The 19,832-nt window shown below is 49.1% G+C and overlaps 1 protein-coding gene across 1 annotated transcript in view; it reads right to left on the reverse strand.

Annotated features, from left to right (window-relative positions):
* The window catches only part of cs (citrate synthase), an 82,255-nt gene that overhangs the window by 49,975 nt on the left and 12,448 nt on the right, over positions 1-19,832 (reverse strand). Inside the window, exons 2-4 of the mRNA XM_070869816.1 lie at positions 6,930-6,977; positions 5,176-5,283; positions 2,507-2,572 (exon numbers count right to left, since the gene is read on the reverse strand). Of these exons, the coding sequence (XP_070725917.1) occupies positions 2,507-2,572; positions 5,176-5,283; positions 6,930-6,977 (222 nt within the window). The remainder of the gene's footprint in view (positions 1-2,506; positions 2,573-5,175; positions 5,284-6,929; positions 6,978-19,832) is intronic.

Raw genomic sequence — 19,832 nt, forward strand, 5'->3', positions numbered from 1 at the left:
TGTATTTGTTTACACAACGTAGTAAAACACAAGGTGCTTATCAAAAATTTAATTTGACACAGCCATAAGGAGATGTTAGGGCAGAGCCATAAGGAGAAACCCAGGGCGGGGGACAGGAGGGGCGAAGTGTGTTGGAGGGATGGGCCTGGGGGCTCTGTGCCTCGGTGCGGGGAGTGCGCAGATGTGGTGTGGTTGGTGGATGTGGTGTGATTGGCGTGGGGGTACGTGGCTCCGGGGTGGCCGGGGCTGGGGGGCTCGACATCTGGGGGTGTTCGACATTTGGGAAGGATTCTGACGGGACGGGGCGGGTTGGGTGCGGGGGGGGGGGGGGGGAAGTGTTCCCGGTGTTGGGTGGGTCCGGAGCCGGGGGGGGGGGGGGGGGGGGGGGGGGGAGAAACGCTCTTGGGATGGGGGGTGGGCTGTTTGGGGCTGGGATTGGGAGAGACTTCTTCACTCGGGGAGTTGTTGGCCTGTGGGGTTCCCTGCCGCGGAGAGTTGTTGATGCCAGTTCATTGGATGTGTTCGGGAGGGAGTTGGATGTGGTCCTTGCGGCTGGGGGCGTGTGGCGGGGGTAGGTGCTGGGGTGGGTGATCAGCCACGATCTTATTGAATGGCGGTGCAGGCTCGAAGGGCCGAATGGCCTACTCCTGCACCTATTTTCTATGTTTCTATGTTTTAAGGGGCATCTCAAAAGGAGGAAAGATAAATCATACAATCATAGACATTTACAACACAGGAGACCGCCATTCGGCCCATCGAGTCCGTGCCGGCCAACAAAGAGTTATCCAGCCCAATCTCACTTCGTAGCCCTGTAGGTTACGGTACTGCAAGCGCACATCCAAGTACTTTTTAAATACAGCAAGGGTTTCTGCCTCTACCACCCTTTCAGACTGCGAGTTCCAGACCCCACCACCCTCTGGGTGAAGAAAGTTCCCTTCAAATCCCCTCTAAACCTCCTACCAATTACTTTAAATCTATGTCCAATACAGAGGCATGGGGAGGCTTAAGAAGGGAATTCCAGAGCTTAAAGCCTCAGCAGCTGAAGGCATGGCTGCCGATGGTGGAGCAATTAAGATCGGGCATGTGCAAGAGGGCAGAATTGGCAGAGCACAGATTTCTGAGGGTTTTAGGGTTGGAGGAGGGGTGGGGGGGGGGTGCGAGGCCATGGAGTGATTTGAAAACAAGGATGAGAATTTTAAAATCAAGCACCGGGGCAAAGCATAACAAAGGTGTAAACTCAACACTTCAATTCATAGAACTTTGGGCAGTAACATGGGTATCCCACATCTGCACACTGCTCATCCATAATTCATAGCCAGGAGTGCCTGCTGTGTGGCAAAGTGGCAGATTGCAGTTAGGTTGTGGACAACTCAATACAAGAAAGTAGACGAACACGAGTGTCTGGGATTCTCCTTGGGAAACATCACAAACTCGTAGCTCATCACTATATACTGCAACATCGTGTAACAAACCCTGCTGGTTTGTTTGACGAAATCATGGGTGTAGCTTTCAGTGCCTGCCAACGTAAAGCTGGAACAACTGGACTGCTCGATTTGCAGTTGATGGTGACCTAGAAATTTGACACCGAGCCACACAGAGAAATTAGGGCAGGTGAGCAAAGAGATCTTTGTCAAAGAGGTAGGTTTTAAGGAGCATCTTAAAAATGAGGAAAAAAAAAAAGAGAGGAGGAGGGGTTTAAGCAGGGAGTTCCAGAGCTTGGGGCCCAGGCAACAGAAGGCACGGCCACCGATGGTTGGGCGATTATAATCAGGGATGGTCAGGAGGGCAGAATTCGAGGAGCGCAGACATCTTGGGGGGAAGTTTGGGGGCTGGAGGAGATTACACAGAGATAGGGAGGGGAGAGGCCACGGAGTGATTTGAAAATAAGGACGGGAATTTTGAAATCGAGGCGTTGCTTAACCGGGAGCCAATGTAGTTCAGCGATGATGGGTGAGTGGGACTTGGTGCGAGTTACAGCCCTAAACCCTCCGAGATCTCAGCATTCGTTCAACTCTGGTCGCTTGCCCATCTCTCACTCCCTTCGCCCAACCATTAGCAGCCGTGCCTTCAGCTGTCCGAGTCCCAAACTCTGGAATTTCCTCCCGAAAGCTCTCCACCTCTCACTCCTCAAAACCGACCGATCCTAATAATTCCTTGTGCGTCTCAGTTTCAAATCCGGTTTGATACGCTCCTGTGAAGCACCTTGGAACGCTTTACTACATTAAAAGGTGCTATACAAGTGCAAGATATTGTTGCATTTTTTCCTGTTTCTGGTGCCATGCGCAAGGTACCAAGTTAAGTTTTAGTAGATATAGTCCTATTGATCCGTGAGTCTCTGTCAGTAAAAGTTAGACTATAGTTAAAATCGAGTGCGACTGTCAGAGTACCTGCTTAGGATGGGTCATACCCAATAAGGGAACGAGACCGTGTTTGTTTTTTTTTTTACAAAGTAGGGCACACAAAAAGCAAAGCCTGTGCAGAGAGACTTTATAAACAATAACTGTACCTCCTCTGGATCCAGTACGGATGTTTCATAGACCAAACCTTTCATTCCTCTCATACCACCGTACATCTGAGGGGGAAAATCAGCAACCAGTTACAATCTTCAAAACGGCATTCAACTCGGAACAGGAGGAGGCCATTCAGCCCCTCGAGCCTGCTCCGCCATTCAATCACATCTGTAAAGACTAGGACAGATTTTACTATAGCAACGCAGGCTGAGGGATATACTTGCATCGGAGGCAGTTCAGAGAAAGTTCACGAGGTTAATTCCTGGGATGAAGGGGGTGTTTAATGAGGAAAGGTTGAGTAGGCTGGGCCTATACTCATTGGGGTTTAGAAGAATGAGAGGTGATCTTATTGAAACATACAAGATTCTGAGGGGGTTCCACAGAGTAGATGCAGAGAAGTAGTTTCTCCTCGTGGGGGAATCTAGAACTAGGGGGCGTAGTCTCAGGATAAGGGGTCGCCCATTTAAGACGGAAATGAGGAGGAATATCTTCTCAGAGGGTGGTGAATCTTTCGAATTCTCTGCCCCAGAGAGCTGTGGAGGCTGGGTCATTGAATATATTCACAGATAGACAGATTCTTGAACTATAGGTAAGTAAAGGATTATGGGGAGCGGGCAGAAAGGTGGAGTTGAGGCCAAAATCAGATCAGCCATGATCTTATTGAATGGCGGGGTGGGCTCGAGGGGCCTTATGGCCGACTCCGGCTCCTATTTCTTGTGTTCTTATGATTATCGGAAAATACAAATTATTTGTCTGTGGGAATAACAATGTGCCGTAGAAATAAAAGTCTAGTGCAGGCTGTATGTCGTATTTTCTACTTAGAGTAGTTCCCGTGATATAAAAAGGAAGATTATGATGGGTCATTCAGTCCAAGAAAACAGTTCCCTTGCCGGCACGGAAAGCTGTCCCTGCCTGCAAAGCCCCTCCCAAGGGGAGCATTCCCACAGTGGGTGGGGGGGGGTGGGGAAAAGAGGCGGTGGTCTGCAATCTAGTGTCAAGGCCACTCCAACGTTCGGGTAACAATTCCGCAGACCAGGAATGCAAGTATCTCCCGCTCTGCTCCATGCCCCCAACCACTCAAACCCTCCCATGCCACCAGCCACACCCCCAGCCACTCCAACCCTACCGCCCCCCCCCGCGACCACTCAAACCCTCCCCCCCCGCCCCCGCGACCACTCACGGCCCCCTCCCAACGACTCAAACCCTCCCAACGACTCAAACCCTCCCAACGACTCAAACCCTCCCCCCTCCCAACAACTCAAACCCTCCCCCCTCCCAACGACTCAAACCCTCCCCCCTCCCAACGACTCAAACCCTCCCCCCTCCCAACGACTCAAACCCTCCCCCCTCCCCCGCCCCCAACCACTCAAACCCTCCCCCCTCCCAACGACTCAAACCCTCCCCCCTCCCAACAACTCAAACCCTCCCCCCTCCCAACGACTCAAACCCTCCCCCCTCCCCCGCCCCCAACCACTCAAACCCTCCCCCCTCCCAACGACTCAAACCCTCCCCCCTCCCAACGACTCAAACCCTCCCCCCTCCCAACGACTCAAACCCTCCCCCCTCCCAACAACTCAAACCCTCCCCCCTCCCAACAACTCAAACCCTCCCCCCTCCCAACAACTCAAACCCTCCCCCCTCCCAACGACTCAAACCCTCCCCCCTCCCAACAACTCAAACCCTCCCCCCTCCCAACAACTCAAACCCTCCCCCCTCCCAACAACTCAAACCCTCCCCCCTCCCAACAACTCAAACCCTCCCCCCTCCCAACGACTCAAACCCTCCCCCCTCCCAACGACTCAAACCCTCCCCCCTCCCAACGACTCAAACCCTCCCCCCTCCCAACAACTCAAACCCTCCCCCCTCCCAACAACTCAAACCCTCCCCCCTCCCAACGACTCAAACCCTCCCCCCTCCCAACGACTCAAACCCTCCCCCCTCCCAACGACTCAAACCCTCCCCCCTCCCAACAACTCAAACCCTCCCCCCTCCCAACAACTCAAACCCTCCCCCCTCCCCCGCCCCCAACGACTCAAACCCTCCCCCCTCCCAACGACTCAAACCCTCCCCCCTCCCAACGACTCAAACCCTCCCCCCTCCCAACGACTCAAACCCTCCCCCTCCCCCGCCCCCAACGACTCAAACCCTCCCCCCTCCCAACGACTCAAACCCTCCCCCCTCCCAACGACTCAAACCCTCCCCCCTCCCCCGCCCCCAACGACTCAAACCCTCCCCCCTCCCAACAACTCAAACCCTCCCCCCTCCCCCGCCCCCAACGACTCAAACCCTCCCCCCTCCCAACAACTCAAACCCTCCCCCCTCCCAACAACTCAAACCCTCCCCCCTCCCAACGACTCAAACCCTCCCCCCTCCCAACGACTCAAACCCTCCCCCCTCCCAACGACTCAAACCCTCCCCCCTCCCAACAACTCAAACCCTCCCCCCTCCCAACAACTCAAACCCTCCCCCCTCCCCCGCCCCCAACGACTCAAACCCTCCCCCCTCCCAACGACTCAAACCCTCCCCCCTCCCAACGACTCAAACCCTCCCCCCTCCCAACGACTCAAACCCTCCCCCTCCCCCGCCCCCAACGACTCAAACCCTCCCCCCTCCCAACGACTCAAACCCTCCCCCCTCCAAGAAACAAACAAAACCCAACTCCTACCATGTCCACATTGATTTGCCCAATAACTGTTTTGCCATGTTGCTGTTTGAAGGCTTTAATCCTAGATTGTTCCTTGGGGATAAGTTCAGTAAGGACTTCCTTCAAATTCTAGGGAGACAAAAGCGTTTATTAAATGCTGCATACAACACCACGGACGGGAACAGCTGCCTCTTCCGCCAAGTCCCTTACCTTTGTTACCTCCCGCACCGTAACATCAGCAACAAGCACAGAGTCAGGTCCAGGGGGAGGGATTTCCCCACAAACACCTTCGCCAACCTCAGGAGTGCCATCGAATCTATCAGCGCAGAAGGAGGCCATTCGGCCCATCGTGCCTGTGCTGCACCCAGTGTGACATTTCCCAGCTCCCACGCTAAACTATCCTCTGCGGCCTGCCGATCGTGGGTATTTCTGCAGTGCGGGGGATGGGGGAGTTCATAATCGCAGCAAATAAATGAGGGGATACAAGAGTGCGCAAGACTTGCATTTATATAGCGTCTTTCATGACCACTGGACATCTCAAAGCGCTTCACAGCCAGTGAAGTACTTTTGGAGTGTAGTCACTGTTGTAATGTGGGAAATGCAGCAGCCAATTTGCGCACAGCAAGCTCCCACAAACAGCGATGTGATAATGACCCAGATAATCTGTTTTTGTTATGTTGATTGAGGGATAAATATTGGCCAGGACACCAGGGATAATTCCCTTGCTCTTCAAAATAGTGGCCGTGGGATCTTTCTCGTCCGCTCGAGGGGGCTTAATGTCTGAACCGAAAGACGGCACCTCTGACAGTGTAGAACTCCCTCAGCACTGCACTGAAGTACCTTTGGAGTGTAGGCAGTGTTGTAATGTGGAAGAAATGTACTAGAAGACGCACGCAGCCCATGTCCTTTTACAGCCGAACGACGGTGTAAGAATTAGGGTCATCCTTCAATGTACATGACCCAATACTGTCCCACGAGAATGAGTCTACAAGCCTGTCACCTGGCCGTGTGCTCCTGTGCACACAGGGAGCAGCGCTAGAGACCATCAGGGTGCAATGTGGAGGGGTGAGAGGGCCTGCAGTCCAGCGGCCACTGTCTCAGGACACAATCTATCCCTCAGGCAGTGCAAACCTGCCTCATGTGAGCGAGCTTGGTGCCTCCCTCCTTTGGGAGGGAAGGAGGGAAGAGGGGTTAACTAAATCAACAGCAAAAACAACTTGTATTTATATAGCACCTTTAACGTAGTGAAATGTCCCAAGGCGCTTCACAGGAGTGTCGAGATAAAACTATTTGACACCGAGCCACACAAGTAGAAATTAGCGCAGGTGACCAAAAGCTTGGTCGAAGAGGTAGGTTTTAAGGAGCGTCTTGAAGAAGGAAAGAGGTGTAGAGAGGCAGGGAGTTCCAACAGAAGGCACGGCCAGCAATGGTTGAACGATTATAATTTGGGATGCTCAGGAGGGCAGGATTGAAGGAGGACAGATATCTCGGGGGAGGTGGGGGAGAAAGAGTTTTGGGGCTGGAGAATAGGGAGGGGCAAGGCCATGGAGGGATTTGAAGATAGATCGCCATTACATCTACCAATATGGCCAACAGCACATACATCAAGAGTGCACAGCAGGGAGAGTGTGAGGGGGACACAAGAGGGTTGGGGAAAAGGCATACATCGACTATGATAATGGACAATACAAGCGGGCCTTTACACCATGCCCACTATACACTGACAATTAGCAAATCAGCCAGACCGATCTAGATGTAGGAGAGAGACTACTTACTGATGACGAACTTATATTCCTTGCAGCAACTACGACGCATGCAGTGTTCTGTAAAAAAAAAAAGTTTCCTTTCAGTACAGTACGTATTGATGCCACACAGTAAAACAGAGTACATTATAGCAGGGTGCTGGCCTGTGAAGCTGCACTGAACCAATAAATCACACAATGGTGTTACATATCGGGAACACACCATTACCAGCCAGCTTCACCGGAGGGGATAAAATACATGGCCAATAGTCAGCTGACCACGACTGAGCGAGGAGAGAAATCTTCTGTTGTCCATTAGTGATGCATTGCTGACCCCCTCCCGACAGTGGGAGGTTTGAAGAGGGTGCAGGCCGGCTTGTGCTAAAGGCACAGGCCAGAGTCTTTGGGTAGTGTGTTTCCCCAGTTTGGTCCAAAATAGACCAGTGAGCTATGTAATGAGACAGCGCTCCCTCCAGCCCAATATCATCATTGACATAGTGAATAGAACGCAGCCCTGCAGGCCACAATCATCCATTTCCAAACACAGACAGTACCCTCAATTACTGCTCGATTTCCTCCTCCAAACTAATTTTCTATTTTAAAATTCTCATCCTCGTTTTCAAATCCCTCCATATCCTCCTCGCCCCCTCCCCATCTCTAACCTCCTCCAGCCCCTACACCCCTCCCTATCCCTGTAACCTCCTCCAGCCCCTACACCCCTCCCTTTCTCTCTAACCTCATCCAGCCCCCTACATCCCTCCCTATCCCTGTAACCTCATCCAGCCCCTACACCCCTCCCTATCCCTGTAACCTCCTCCAGCCCCTACACCCCTCCCTTTCTCTCTAACCTCATCCAGCCCCCTACATCCCTCCCTATCCCTGTAACCTCATCCAGCCCCTACACCTGCGCCCCATCTCTGTAACCTCCACCAGCTCCCCAACCCTCCGTGATCTCTGTGCTCCCCAATTCTGGCCTCTCGTGCATCCCACGATTTCCATCGCTCCACCATTGGCGGCCGTGCCTTCAGCCGCCTGAACCTCAAGCTCTGGAATTCTCTCCCCCCTCTTCCTTCAAGACGCTCACTAAAACCTACCTCTTTGACTGCCTGCCCCAGTATCTCCTTCTGTGTCAAATCTTGTTTGTTAACACTCTCATCAAGTGCCATGAGACGTTTCACTGAATTAAAAGCACTGTATAAATGCAAGCGGTTGTTCAATACAATTTACTATCCTCCCCAAACCCTGTACTTTAATCGTCTCCGATCATCTGTGCTGTATCTGATCAAATGCTTTCCGACAATTCGCATACACCACACCCATTGCATTTCCCCATCCACCACATCCCAAGAACTCAAGCACAATCATCTTTTTCTGAAATTCATGTTGGCTGCTACTCATTATTTTCTCTTCTAGATATTTAGCAATTATGGTCCTAAATTAAAGATTCCGACATTTACCCTACCTCAGACGCTAACCCAACTGTCCTATAATTACCGGAGTTAGCATCATCTCCCTTTGTGAAATGGAGCATTATATTGGCCACTCTCCAGTACACACACACCACACAGACACACATGCACATTCTCGCTCAAGAGCACGAAATATAATTTCTCGGGTAAACGCTATTCATTCCCCAGTTTCCTACAGGAAACTTGGATGGGTCCATCAGGTCCTGGCACTTGGCCACCTTTTAGCTGCACCAACGTCTCCAATACCTTTCTTTCCATTTATTAGAATATTTCACATCATTTTTAAACTAATTCAGGAATTACCTCAACGACTTGTACTAATATAGCGCCTTTAAAGTAGTAAAACGTACCGAGGTGCTTCACAGGAGCGTTAAATAAAATCGGACACAGAGCTGCACAAGGTGGTATGGGGGACAGGTGGCCAACAGCTTGGTTACAGAGGTAGGTCTTAAGGAGCGTCTTAAAGGAGGAGAGAGGCTTAGGGAAGGAGTTCCAGAGCTTGGGGCCCAGGCAGCTGAAGGCACGGCCAATACCCTGCACAATATCCTTCCGTTTAAAACACTATTGCAAAGGCCTGGCTAAGTATCCCCACCAATCTTATCCCCCACTACCTCCACACATTTAACAATCCTTTGGTTGCTGATAAAGCTGTAGAATTCTTACTGTTCTTTATAATATATTTCAGAATACTCTCATACTTCTTCCTTATCCTTCTCTCAACCTCTATATTTTCTCTCAATACCCATCGTATATACTCTTCAATTTGTTTCTAATCTCAATTTAGCCACAGCATTCTGCAGCTTGAAGCAAGGGATTATATAGTTATTCTGCACACTTTTGGCTGCCGCTCCGGACCAGAGCCATTCAATACTTTTCCTTAAAACATACCTCTTTAACCAAGCTTTTGGTCACCTGCGCCAATTTCTATTTATGCAGCTTGGTATCAAATCTTTTAATCTCAGTACTCCTGCGAAGTGCCGTGGGATTGTTCACTACGTTAAAGGTGCTTATACAAGTACACGTTGTTGTCATTGTTTTACAAGATGTCCCTTTGTTTATCTGCCTTCCTGGGTGTCAATATCACATTTGAATTTGCCCCAGTTGGCGCAGTAAACTCCATGAAATTGGCCGTATTCCAATCTGCTTTCCGTCATTTCTGTACCAACAATTTTTTCCTTTTTATATTTGGACCTTAAACCTCATCACATTGTGGTCACTGCTCCCCTGGGTGCTCAGTCAGATTTAACTCCTCTGCCCAATCTATTTTGTTACTCGAAACTACATCTAGCCACGCCGCTCCCCTTGCAGGCATCCGAACACCATGCTTGAGAAAGGAGCCCTGCACACATTGTAGGAATTGTAACTATTTTCCTCCATCCACTCCCTCCCTGTGTCAATGAAAGGGCTCATTAAAATCTCCTCCAACAAAGCTTTATTTTTAACTCTCAGCCCCAAGGAATGAAGGTTCCCTTGAAATATGCAACTAGGTATTGACATTACACACATCTTTAAGGCGGCAGGTAATTACCCAGAGACGAGGGCGCTTCCTGAAAAGTAAACCAGGTAATGACATAAATTTATGCACATAAAAAAAATGCAGTTGATTGAGCAGAAACGAGGGTGTCTCTGAAATTTAAGGAAAGCTGTAACTGCAATGCAAGGATTTTTAAGAAATGTTTAGCTCCCGTTCCAACGTGCAGTGTGTGAATGAAAGACACTTTCTGTTGAGGCAGAGCTAGCCGTACAGCAGGCTCATATTTCAGGCGACCATTTTGACCAGCAAGGCAGCTGCCCCTCACTGAAATGGACAAGACAGTGCACCGAAAAGCTTGTGTAATGTCAGTGCGTCACTTCAGGTCGTTCTCTAGCCGCCGAGCAGCTAGTTAATGGCTGCCGATCTCACTGAGCAAGAGCGCCTCTTGGCCCTCAGAGCTTTAGCGAAACAAGTCAGATGTCTAGCCTTTGTATTTAATCTCAAGGCAAGAAAGCAAAATGGACAACACAGCAAGTGCTCGGCACTGTTGCATGGGGAATCAGACAGCGACTGGCCTGTCCCCCGCCAAACACCTACCGTCAAGGCATTGCCACTCAAACCCCTCCCCCGACTGCTCCCGTGGAATGTTCTCCTTTCTCCCACACCTTTGGTCGGAGGAAACACCCGGCTCGCTAAAAACCGGTCCATTAGCAGTCTTTATATCTTGCTGTTGTAAAAAGATAAATGGCTTCCAACTGTCACAACCTGGGAGACCACAAACACAACGCCAATAACAAAATACTGCACAGGTTGCAATTGGAAATAAAAACAGAAAATGCTGGAAATCTCAGCGGGTCAGGCAGCATCTGTGGAGAGAGAAACAGTGTTAATGTTTCGGGTCGATGACCCTTCGTCAGAACAGGTCAACAACGAGCCCAACCAATAAAACTAACATCGCTATCAAAGATATAAATATTTTGATCATTAGGAGTGCCAGCACAGAGTCCCAAAGATGATTTTAGTTTTGATTCAAGTTTTAACTAATTCTGACAAAAAAAAACACAGCAACCCATTTGATTAATTTTTAAATGGCCTTTAACTGTGTGCACTCATGGGTGGGGCGTTAGGAAAGAGAATACGGTGTGGCAATCACAAGTGGGATCACCGCGAGCGAGATTCCTGCACAGTCGTGAGATCATTCAATGTATCGGAGCTTGCAAATGTTATCTCGCCCAGGTGTGCTTTCCAACCACGCTCAAAACGCAGAGACAGGAAGGTGAATCACCGGTTCGATGTGACTCATTCACACCCACACACAGGATGGCCAACGTTTAGAATGGGACTGCCCCAGGGAGGGGAATTGAGAGTGTACCAGTGAACTCGGAGGGAGTTAGCCAAATGACCCCGGTTTTGATTTTCTGTCTATGAGCTGTGCACTTTGTTTTGGGGATTCTGGAGGCAGTCAGATGAATCAAGATGTTCTCTTCCAAAGCTGTGCATTCCTATCTCCATGCGATTGATCTGCGCTGACAATGAAATTAGACAGTCACAGGCATCCGCTCCACCCAGATCCGTGGAGAAATTCACAAACTCCCACAAAGCAGAATTGTTGCTGAACCTATTTTTCGGAGTCAAGCACAGTGTGATGAGTGTCTGGAAGTAGCTGCACCTGGCCCACATTGTAACTGCAATAACCGGCAATGCAAACCTTCTCATTAAGCCTACTGTCTCGCGTGTTAACGCTTCCTGGGCTAAAACATCCCATCTATTGAAATGTTGCCGATCTTGCAACAAATTTTGGATGAGAGATTGATGTCGGAGGACAAGTGCACTGCTAGTTTAAGAAAAATACAACCTGGGTTCCCAAACCTGGCTTGCTATGTAGCAACTCCTGTTGGAAAACACGTGTGGGGATGCCAAGCTTGGGTGTGATGCTCCACACAGTCAAATAGCCCGTTTGGCACAACATCGCAAGATAAGGGACTTGTATTCTACTGTTTTAGCGTTGCAGTTTAACACTGTATTGGCCTTGCCGATTGAACATGTTGATTGCTGAGTGTACCGAGACTCCAAGGTCTCACAACCTCTTCCTTAGCCATTCACGAAGTGCATGTCTCTCACATTTCCTTAAAGTGCTGTGCTTCACGTACGTTAGTGTTCAATTAAATCTCCGTGATTCCTCCGCATGTCCAACTCGTGTAATTTGAGCCATTCATCAGTTCCACTGCTCTGCCTAGTTTGGCAAATATGACAGATTTTGCTTGGAGCTTATGAATTTAAATCATTTGATGTAAATTAGAAACATTAATGGTCTCAACACGGAGTCCTGTGACAAACCACTCTTAAAAACGCAAAGAAAAAAAAAAGCACATAAATCTAAACAATATTCTCTGAACATATTCAACCTGGATTACAGTTCGATACCGCAGTCACACATCAGAGGCCCCATTTCCTATTTATTAATTAGTGTTTAAAATGGCAGCTGCAACAGATTTTGTGCAGTGGGCAGACGACAATATATACGTAGAGGTATACTTTCAAAACACAGCCATCAATGATACATCAGAACCTCCATTTCCAGATGGCATGGCTAGTGTCATTACTCAGTAACCCAACTCTGCAGCTATAAACAGTTTCACCTTGCTGCCAGCAAATGGACGGAGATAGCAGAGTGTGCGTGACCTGGCTGTTAAAATAACGGTGCATTTACTCACTTATCTGTGATGTAATTATACAATAATCCAACTTCAGACACCATCAAGGCACTTCCCAGAGTAAATATGCTGGTAGGCAGTATATTCCTGAAGCATCAACAACAACCAATAGAGATTGGGCCTATACGCTCTGGAGTTTAGAAGAATGAGGGGTAATCTCATTGAAACATACAGAATTCTTACAGGGCTCGACAGGTTAGATGCAGGGAGGATGTTTCCCCCGGGCTGGGGAGTCTAGAACCAGGGGTCACAGTCTCAGAACAAGGGGTCGGCCATTTAGGACCCAGATGAGAAGAAACTTTCACTCAGAAGGTGGTGAATCTTCGGAATTCTCTACCCCAGAGGGCTGTGGAGATTCAGTACGAGTATATTCAAGACAGAGATCGCTAGATTTTTCAATATTAAGGGAATCGAGGGATGATGCGGACAGTGCAGGAAAGTGGAGTTGAGGTTGAAGATGGCGGAGCAGGCTCGAGGGGCCGAATGGCCTACTGCTGCTCCTAATTCTGATGTTCTTGCCTCGTGTCCTCTCATCCCCAACAACCAATAGCAGGCCTCGCTTCACCCATCACCCCCGGGGCTCCAGGACCTACATTGGCTCCCGGTCCTGTAACACCTCGATTTTAAAGTTCTCATCCCTCCATGGCCTCACCCCCTCCCCATCTCTACAACATTCTGATATCTCTGCGCTCTTCCAATTCTGGCCTCTTGCGCATGCCCCCGATTCCCATCATTCCGCCATCGGCAGCCGTGCCTTCAGCTGCCTGGGCCCCAAGCTCTGGAATTCCCTCCCTAAACCTCTCCGCCTCTCTCCCCTCATGGGTGAACGGAACTCGGTGCGAGTTAGGATGCAGGCAGCAGAATTTCGGATGAGCTCAAGTTTACGGAAGGTGCAAGGTGGGAGGCTGGGCTGGAGAATCTCCAGTCTCAGGCCAGCCCATGCCCTTCCGTTCTCCCACCTCCTGCGGGCAAGGACATTAACTGTAGCACTCCTACGGCTGCCCACAGAACAGATCACACCCGGGACCTTCTGGTCAACATGGCCCCAGTCACACACTGGATTCACTTTGTAACACCATGGATGTCTGAGGGAGTGAAGAGGCACAAAACCTCAAATGGTCTCAAACCATTGTAGCAGAGTTTGAAAGGTGCACGAATATCTGAAAGGCTGGATTAAAGCCTCTGTTAAACCCCACGCAGGTTCTGGAAACAGTCTCCAGCCAACTTTATACAAAGGAATAACTCAGGCCGTCCAATTACTGGCTACAGAGAGCATCCGTAAACAAACTAGCTGGCCGGAGAGCCTCGCTATCTGCTCCGACACCGAATCACACCACGGCACAGACACGATGGGCCGAATGGCCTCCTCCTGTGCCGTAAATGTCTGAGATTTCAAATTTCTATAATTGCTTTATTGCACAAGTCGTAGAATAAACACTGAAGCTCGAATATTCAGGGCTGTTAAAGGATAGAAGCAAAACAAGTCCATTTTTGACTAATGCAAGTAATTAATCTGGATCGCAGAAATGAATAATTAAATACACTAAGAAAGTGCCACTCGCTAACTATACTCAATCGGTTTCCCCTTGGCGGGTAACTGAATTTTAGGTTTACAATGACAGCAGTAAAGACATGTCTTAAGTATTTTAAGGTCAGCTGTCACATTAGGAATTTTGTTTGGATCAATATAAAAATAGCTTTTCTTTTAAGTTTCTAACTCTAAGAAGAAACAGTGCCAATGTCTGTTACCCTCGTCCTCTGGTATAACCAGGCAGAGAGTGAGTGAACGACACGTTTGTGATGACCTAGGAAAACCAGGCAACGAAACTCCACCCGTTGTAGACTAATGTACAAAGACCTCCCCACAAGCAGCTCAATGCAGAAACACATGCTGCAAAATTGCAGGCGGAAGCTCTTTAATCAAGAGGAGGAGAATCAGCTCCAATCCTGCCTTTCAAGGCCTCCGGATATCCCCAGTTACTTCGCAGCCAATGAATTACTTCGGAAAGACAGTCATCATTATGTAGGCCAACTGTTATGCAAGGTAACCGTTGTGCGGCCTGTGATATTGGACCTGGCAGTCGATGGTCCGTAGCTGAATGCACCCGTGTAACGCACACAAGGGACTGCTTCAATCGCAGGACACTGTTCGGGCAGCAGGAGGAGGAAAAACCAAACCAGGCTACCCATGATTTAACTTTTACAATTTCCAAAACATAGAATATGTACTCCCATGGCAACGAGGTAGGTAAAGACTCCTACACCATCTGTGCTGCCTCTTGTCAAACAGCAGCATCTATGCTCAGTCTAACAGTTAAAAACAAATAAAGATTTGCATTTATATAGCGCCTTTCACGACCACCAGACGTCTCAATGCGCTTTACAGCCAATGAAGTACTTTTGGAGCTTTGTCACTGTTGTAATGTGGGAAACGTGGCAGCCAATTTGCACACAGCAAGCTCCCACGCACAGCAATGTGATAATGACCCAGATAATCTGTTGTTATGTTGTTTGAGGGATAAATATTGGCTCCGGGACACCGGGGAGAACCCCTGCTCTTCTTCGAAATAGCGCCATGGGATCTTTTACATCCACTCGAGAGCAGAGGGAAGCTTGGTTTAACGTCTCACCCAAGTCCTCGAGTCCATTACTTCAGCACTGCACTGGGAGTGTCAGCCTACATTTTTCGTGCTCAAGTCCCTGGAGTGGGACTTCAACCCACAACCTTCTGACTCAGGCAAATGTGCTACCCACTGAGTCACAGTTAACAAGCAGCTCTTGCCAGAAGGGGCCACTGTTTCACGGAACCCAAATAATTCTGTATGATCAACTCAAACAGTGGTCTGGGCCAACTGCTCAGAGCCAGGAGGCTGAGAGTTCAACTCCACAACTTGAGCCCATTATCTAAGCTGACAATCCATGTGATCACCTAGAGCACTATGCTATTTGAGGGGTCACCTTTCAGCGGAGACATTAAGCCTGTTCTACTTGTTCAGGTGGAATACCACAGCACTATTCAAAACAAGTGCAGAGGTCACAAGGATTATACCACGGATGCATTTAAGGGGAGGCATGATGCGTACCCGAGGGAGATGGGAATAGAGGGAAACTGGAACAGGGCAGGAACATAATTAGGAGGAGTCGGCCATTTGAGCCCGCTCCGCCATTCAATAAGATCATGGCTGATCTGATATTCTACCTCAACTCCACTTTCCCGCCCGCCCCCCATAACCCTCGACTTCCCTGCAGTTCAGAAATCTGTCTAGCTCCACCTTGAATATATTCAATGATTATCTATCTCAGCCTTGAATATACTCAACGATTCAGCATCCAAAAAGTAGGTCAGTAAAATGCGAGGAGGATGGTGGGGAGTGTGAACACCAGCACAGATCAGTTGAGCCAAACGGCCTATTTGTGAGCTGTGGATACCATGTAATGTAGAGCTGCAGCCTTACATGGAAGAAAACACCCTAAAGAATTCCATATACTCCTATGTTGCAAAAACGTTTAGTGACGCTAAGGTAGTAACAGCCTTGCCGATGGCTTAAATCCTCACCCGAGCACACAATCTAGATCGATATTCTCAGACAGTATTGAGGGAGTACTGTCCTTGGGCTCGAATGCTGAAGCTAGGCTCACACCCTCCTGTTCCAATGGGCACTGAAGACCCCATGGCAACATGTGAAGATGACCAGACTGTTCTCCTGCTGACCCCCAGTCAACATGCCACTCTCGACCCCGCCCCCCCCCCCCATTAACAATTTAACTAATCATTCATCGCTTGGCCGATTCTGGGGTCTTCCCGTCAGCCATGGCTCAGTGGGTAACACACTCGCCTGAGTCAGAAGGTTGTGGGCTCACAGTCCACTCTAGGAACTTGAGCACAAAACTAGGCTGGCACTCCAGTGCGGTGCTGAGGGAGCGTCGCACTGTCAGAGGTGCCGTCTTTCGGACAAGACGTCAAACCCTCTCAGGTGGACGTAAAAGATCCCATGGCGCTATTTCGAAGAGGAGCAGGGGCGTTATTCCCAGTGTCCTGGGCCAATATTTATCCCCCAATCAACATTAAAAAAAAACCAGATTATCTGGTCATCATATTGCTGTGTGTGGGAGCTTGCCGTGCACAAATTGACTGCCGCATTTCCCTCATTACAACAGTGACTATACTCCAAAAAGTACTTGATTGGCTGTGAAGTGCTTTGAGATGTCCGGTGGTTATGAAAAACCAAGTCTGTGTTTCTTTCTTGCTGCTTGCAAAATGGATGCTGCATCTACCTACGAAACTGCCACTCCACTTTAAAGCAATTCTCTGCCTGTGAAGTCCTCGCAGAGTAGAGGCAGTTTTTTCATTCTCCAAGATCTTAAAAGATTCTTCTATCTTTAGATTTTTGCAGTGTATAATATTGAAGTCTTCAATAATGCACAACAATCAATCAGGAAATCAATTTCTTCATCTTCACCGCCCTCAAGAATAGACCAGGGGAACTCGTTTTTAAAAGTAATTTTTAAATGACAATTCCCAGCCCCATTATCAGAGCAAGATCCTCTCCCGACAGGAGAGAGAAAATGTTTCCACTTGTGGGGGAACTCTAAAACTAGAAGCCATCAATATAAGATGGCCACTAATAAACCCAATAGGGAATTCAGGCGAAACTGCTTTTTATTTACTCGTTCATGTCATGTGGGCATCACCGGCCAGGCCAGCAGTTATTGCCCATCTGTAACTGCCCTCGAGAGGGCCTTCTTAAACCACTGTTCTTTGTAGATAAATGTGAGGTTATCCTTTGGGGGGAAAAAACAGGAAGGCAGATTATCTGAATGGTGACAGATTAGGAAAAGGGGAGGTGCAACGAGACCTGGGGGTCATGGTTCATCAGTCATTGAAGGTTGGCATGCAGGTACAGCAGGCGGTGAAGGCGGCAAATGGCATGTTGGCCTTCATAGCGAGAGGATTTAAGTACAGGAGCAGGGAGGTCTTACTGCAGTTGTACAGGGCCTTGGTGAGGCCTCACTTGGAATATTGTGTTCAGTTTTGGTCTCCTAATCTGAGGAAGGACATTCTTGCTATTGAGGGATTGCAGCAAAGGTTCACCATACTAATTCCCGGGATGGCAGGACTGACAAAGAAAGACTGGATCGACTAGGCTTATATTAATTGGAATTTAGAAGAATGAGGGGATGTCTTAGAAGCATATAAAATTCTGACGGGATTAGTGAGGTTAGATGCAGGAAGAATGTTCCCGATGTTGGGGAAGTCCAGAACCAGGGGTCACAGTCTAAGGATAAGGGGTAAGCCATTTAGGACCGAGATGAGGAGAAACTTCTTCACTCAGAGAGTGGTGAACCTGTGGAATTCTCTACCACAGAAAGTTGTTGAGGCCAGTTCGTTAGATATATACAAAAGGGAGTTAAAGGGATCAAGGGGTATGGAGAGAAAGCGGGAAAGGGGTACGGAGAGAAAGCGGGAAAGGGGTACGGAGATGAATGATTAGCCATGATCATTTTGAATGGTGGTGCAGGCTCGAAGGGTTAACCACATTGCTGTGGGTCACATAGGCCCAGACCGGGTAAGGGCAACAGATTTCTTTCCTAGAGGACATTAGTGAACCAGGTGGGTTTTTACAACAATTCCATAGCTTCTTGACACTAGCTTTTTAGTCCAGATTTATTTAATTGAATTTAAATTTAAATTCCCCAGCTGCCATGGTGGGATTTGAACTCATTGAACTCTCCGGATTAGTCCAGGCCTCTGGATTATTAGTCCAGTAACATAACCACTATGCTAGCATACCCAGAGAATGGTTGGAACGTGGAATGTGCTACCATAAGTGGTTGAGGCGAATTGTATAGATGCATTTCATGGGGAGACTAGATAAACAGAGCTAGAGGAAAAGAGTGTTCGAAGACCAGGCCCTCAAATCTGTCACCAAGTTCATGATCTACAGGGCTGTAGTGATACCCGCCCTCCTGTATGGCTCAGAGACATGGACCATGTACAGTAAACACCTCAAATCGCTGGATAAATACCACCAACGATGTCTCCGCAAGATCCTGCAAATCCCCTGGGAGGACAGATGCACCAATGTTAGTGTCCTCGACCAGGTCAACATTCCCAGCATCGAAGCACTGACCACACTTGATCAGCCCCGCTGGGCAGGCCACATTGTCCGCATGCCCCAGACACGAGACTCCCAAAGCAAGCGCTCTACTCGGAACTCCTTCACGGCAAACGAGCCAAAAGGTGGGCAGAGGAAACGTTCATGGGACCACCCTAAGCCTCCCTGATAAAGTGCAACATCCCCACCGACACCTGGGAGTCCCTGGCCAAAAAACAGCCCGCCCCAAGTGGAGGAAGTGCATCCAGGAGGGCGCCGAGCACCTCGAGTCTCATCGCCGAGAGCATGCAGAAACCAAGCGCAGGCAGCGGAAGGAGCGTGCGGCAAACCAGTCCCACCCTCAACGTCTATCTGTCCCACCTGTGACAGGGACTGTGGTTCCCGTATTGGACTGTTCAGTGACCGAAGGACTCATTTTAAGAGTGGAAGCAAGTCTTCCTCGATTCCAAGGGACTGCCTGTGATGAGATAAACACGAGGGAGAAAGGAATAGAAGGATATATGAGTCGTCGGCCATACAGCCCGTGAAGCCTGATCAGCCATTCAATGAGATCAAGGCTGATCATCTACCTCAACTCCACCCTCTCCCCATATCTCTCGATTCCCAGTGATGAGGAGCCGAACGGCCCTTCTGTGCAGTTACTATGGAAATCTGCACATCCAAGCTGCCAACTGTACAAACAGCATTGTTTGAAGACAATTCTGCCCAGCAGAACACTATAGGTTGGGAGAGTTACAACATTCAGCCGGACTTAACCAGAGCCACCCCCACCCTTCCCAGGAAGGAAGTACTGTGGGGAAGGAAGCGTATTACACTTCCTGTGAGCCATGGTACTGAAACTATAGCAATCCGCATACATACCGCAGACGGAATTACTGTTGGATGAGGCAGAGGGGAGAGGGGGAGGCACAAAATGGGATCAGTTCACTATACAGCTTGTTTCCCCCCCCCCCACCCCTCTGCCACATCCTGCTACCTTTAAGGATCTGTGGACATATACTCCAAGGTCCCTCTGTTCCTCCACACCTCATTTATTTTGTATTCCCTTGCCTTGATGCATTACCTCACACTTCCCCGGATTGAATTTTATCTACCATTTTTCTGCCCACGTGACCAGTTCTATCGGTCACCCTCTCTGGGGCCAAGCGGCAGGGATCAGGGAT

Source organism: Pristiophorus japonicus, chromosome Y (genome assembly GCF_044704955.1).
Source record: "Pristiophorus japonicus isolate sPriJap1 chromosome Y, sPriJap1.hap1, whole genome shotgun sequence".
NCBI lineage: Eukaryota > Metazoa > Chordata > Chondrichthyes > Pristiophoridae > Pristiophorus > Pristiophorus japonicus.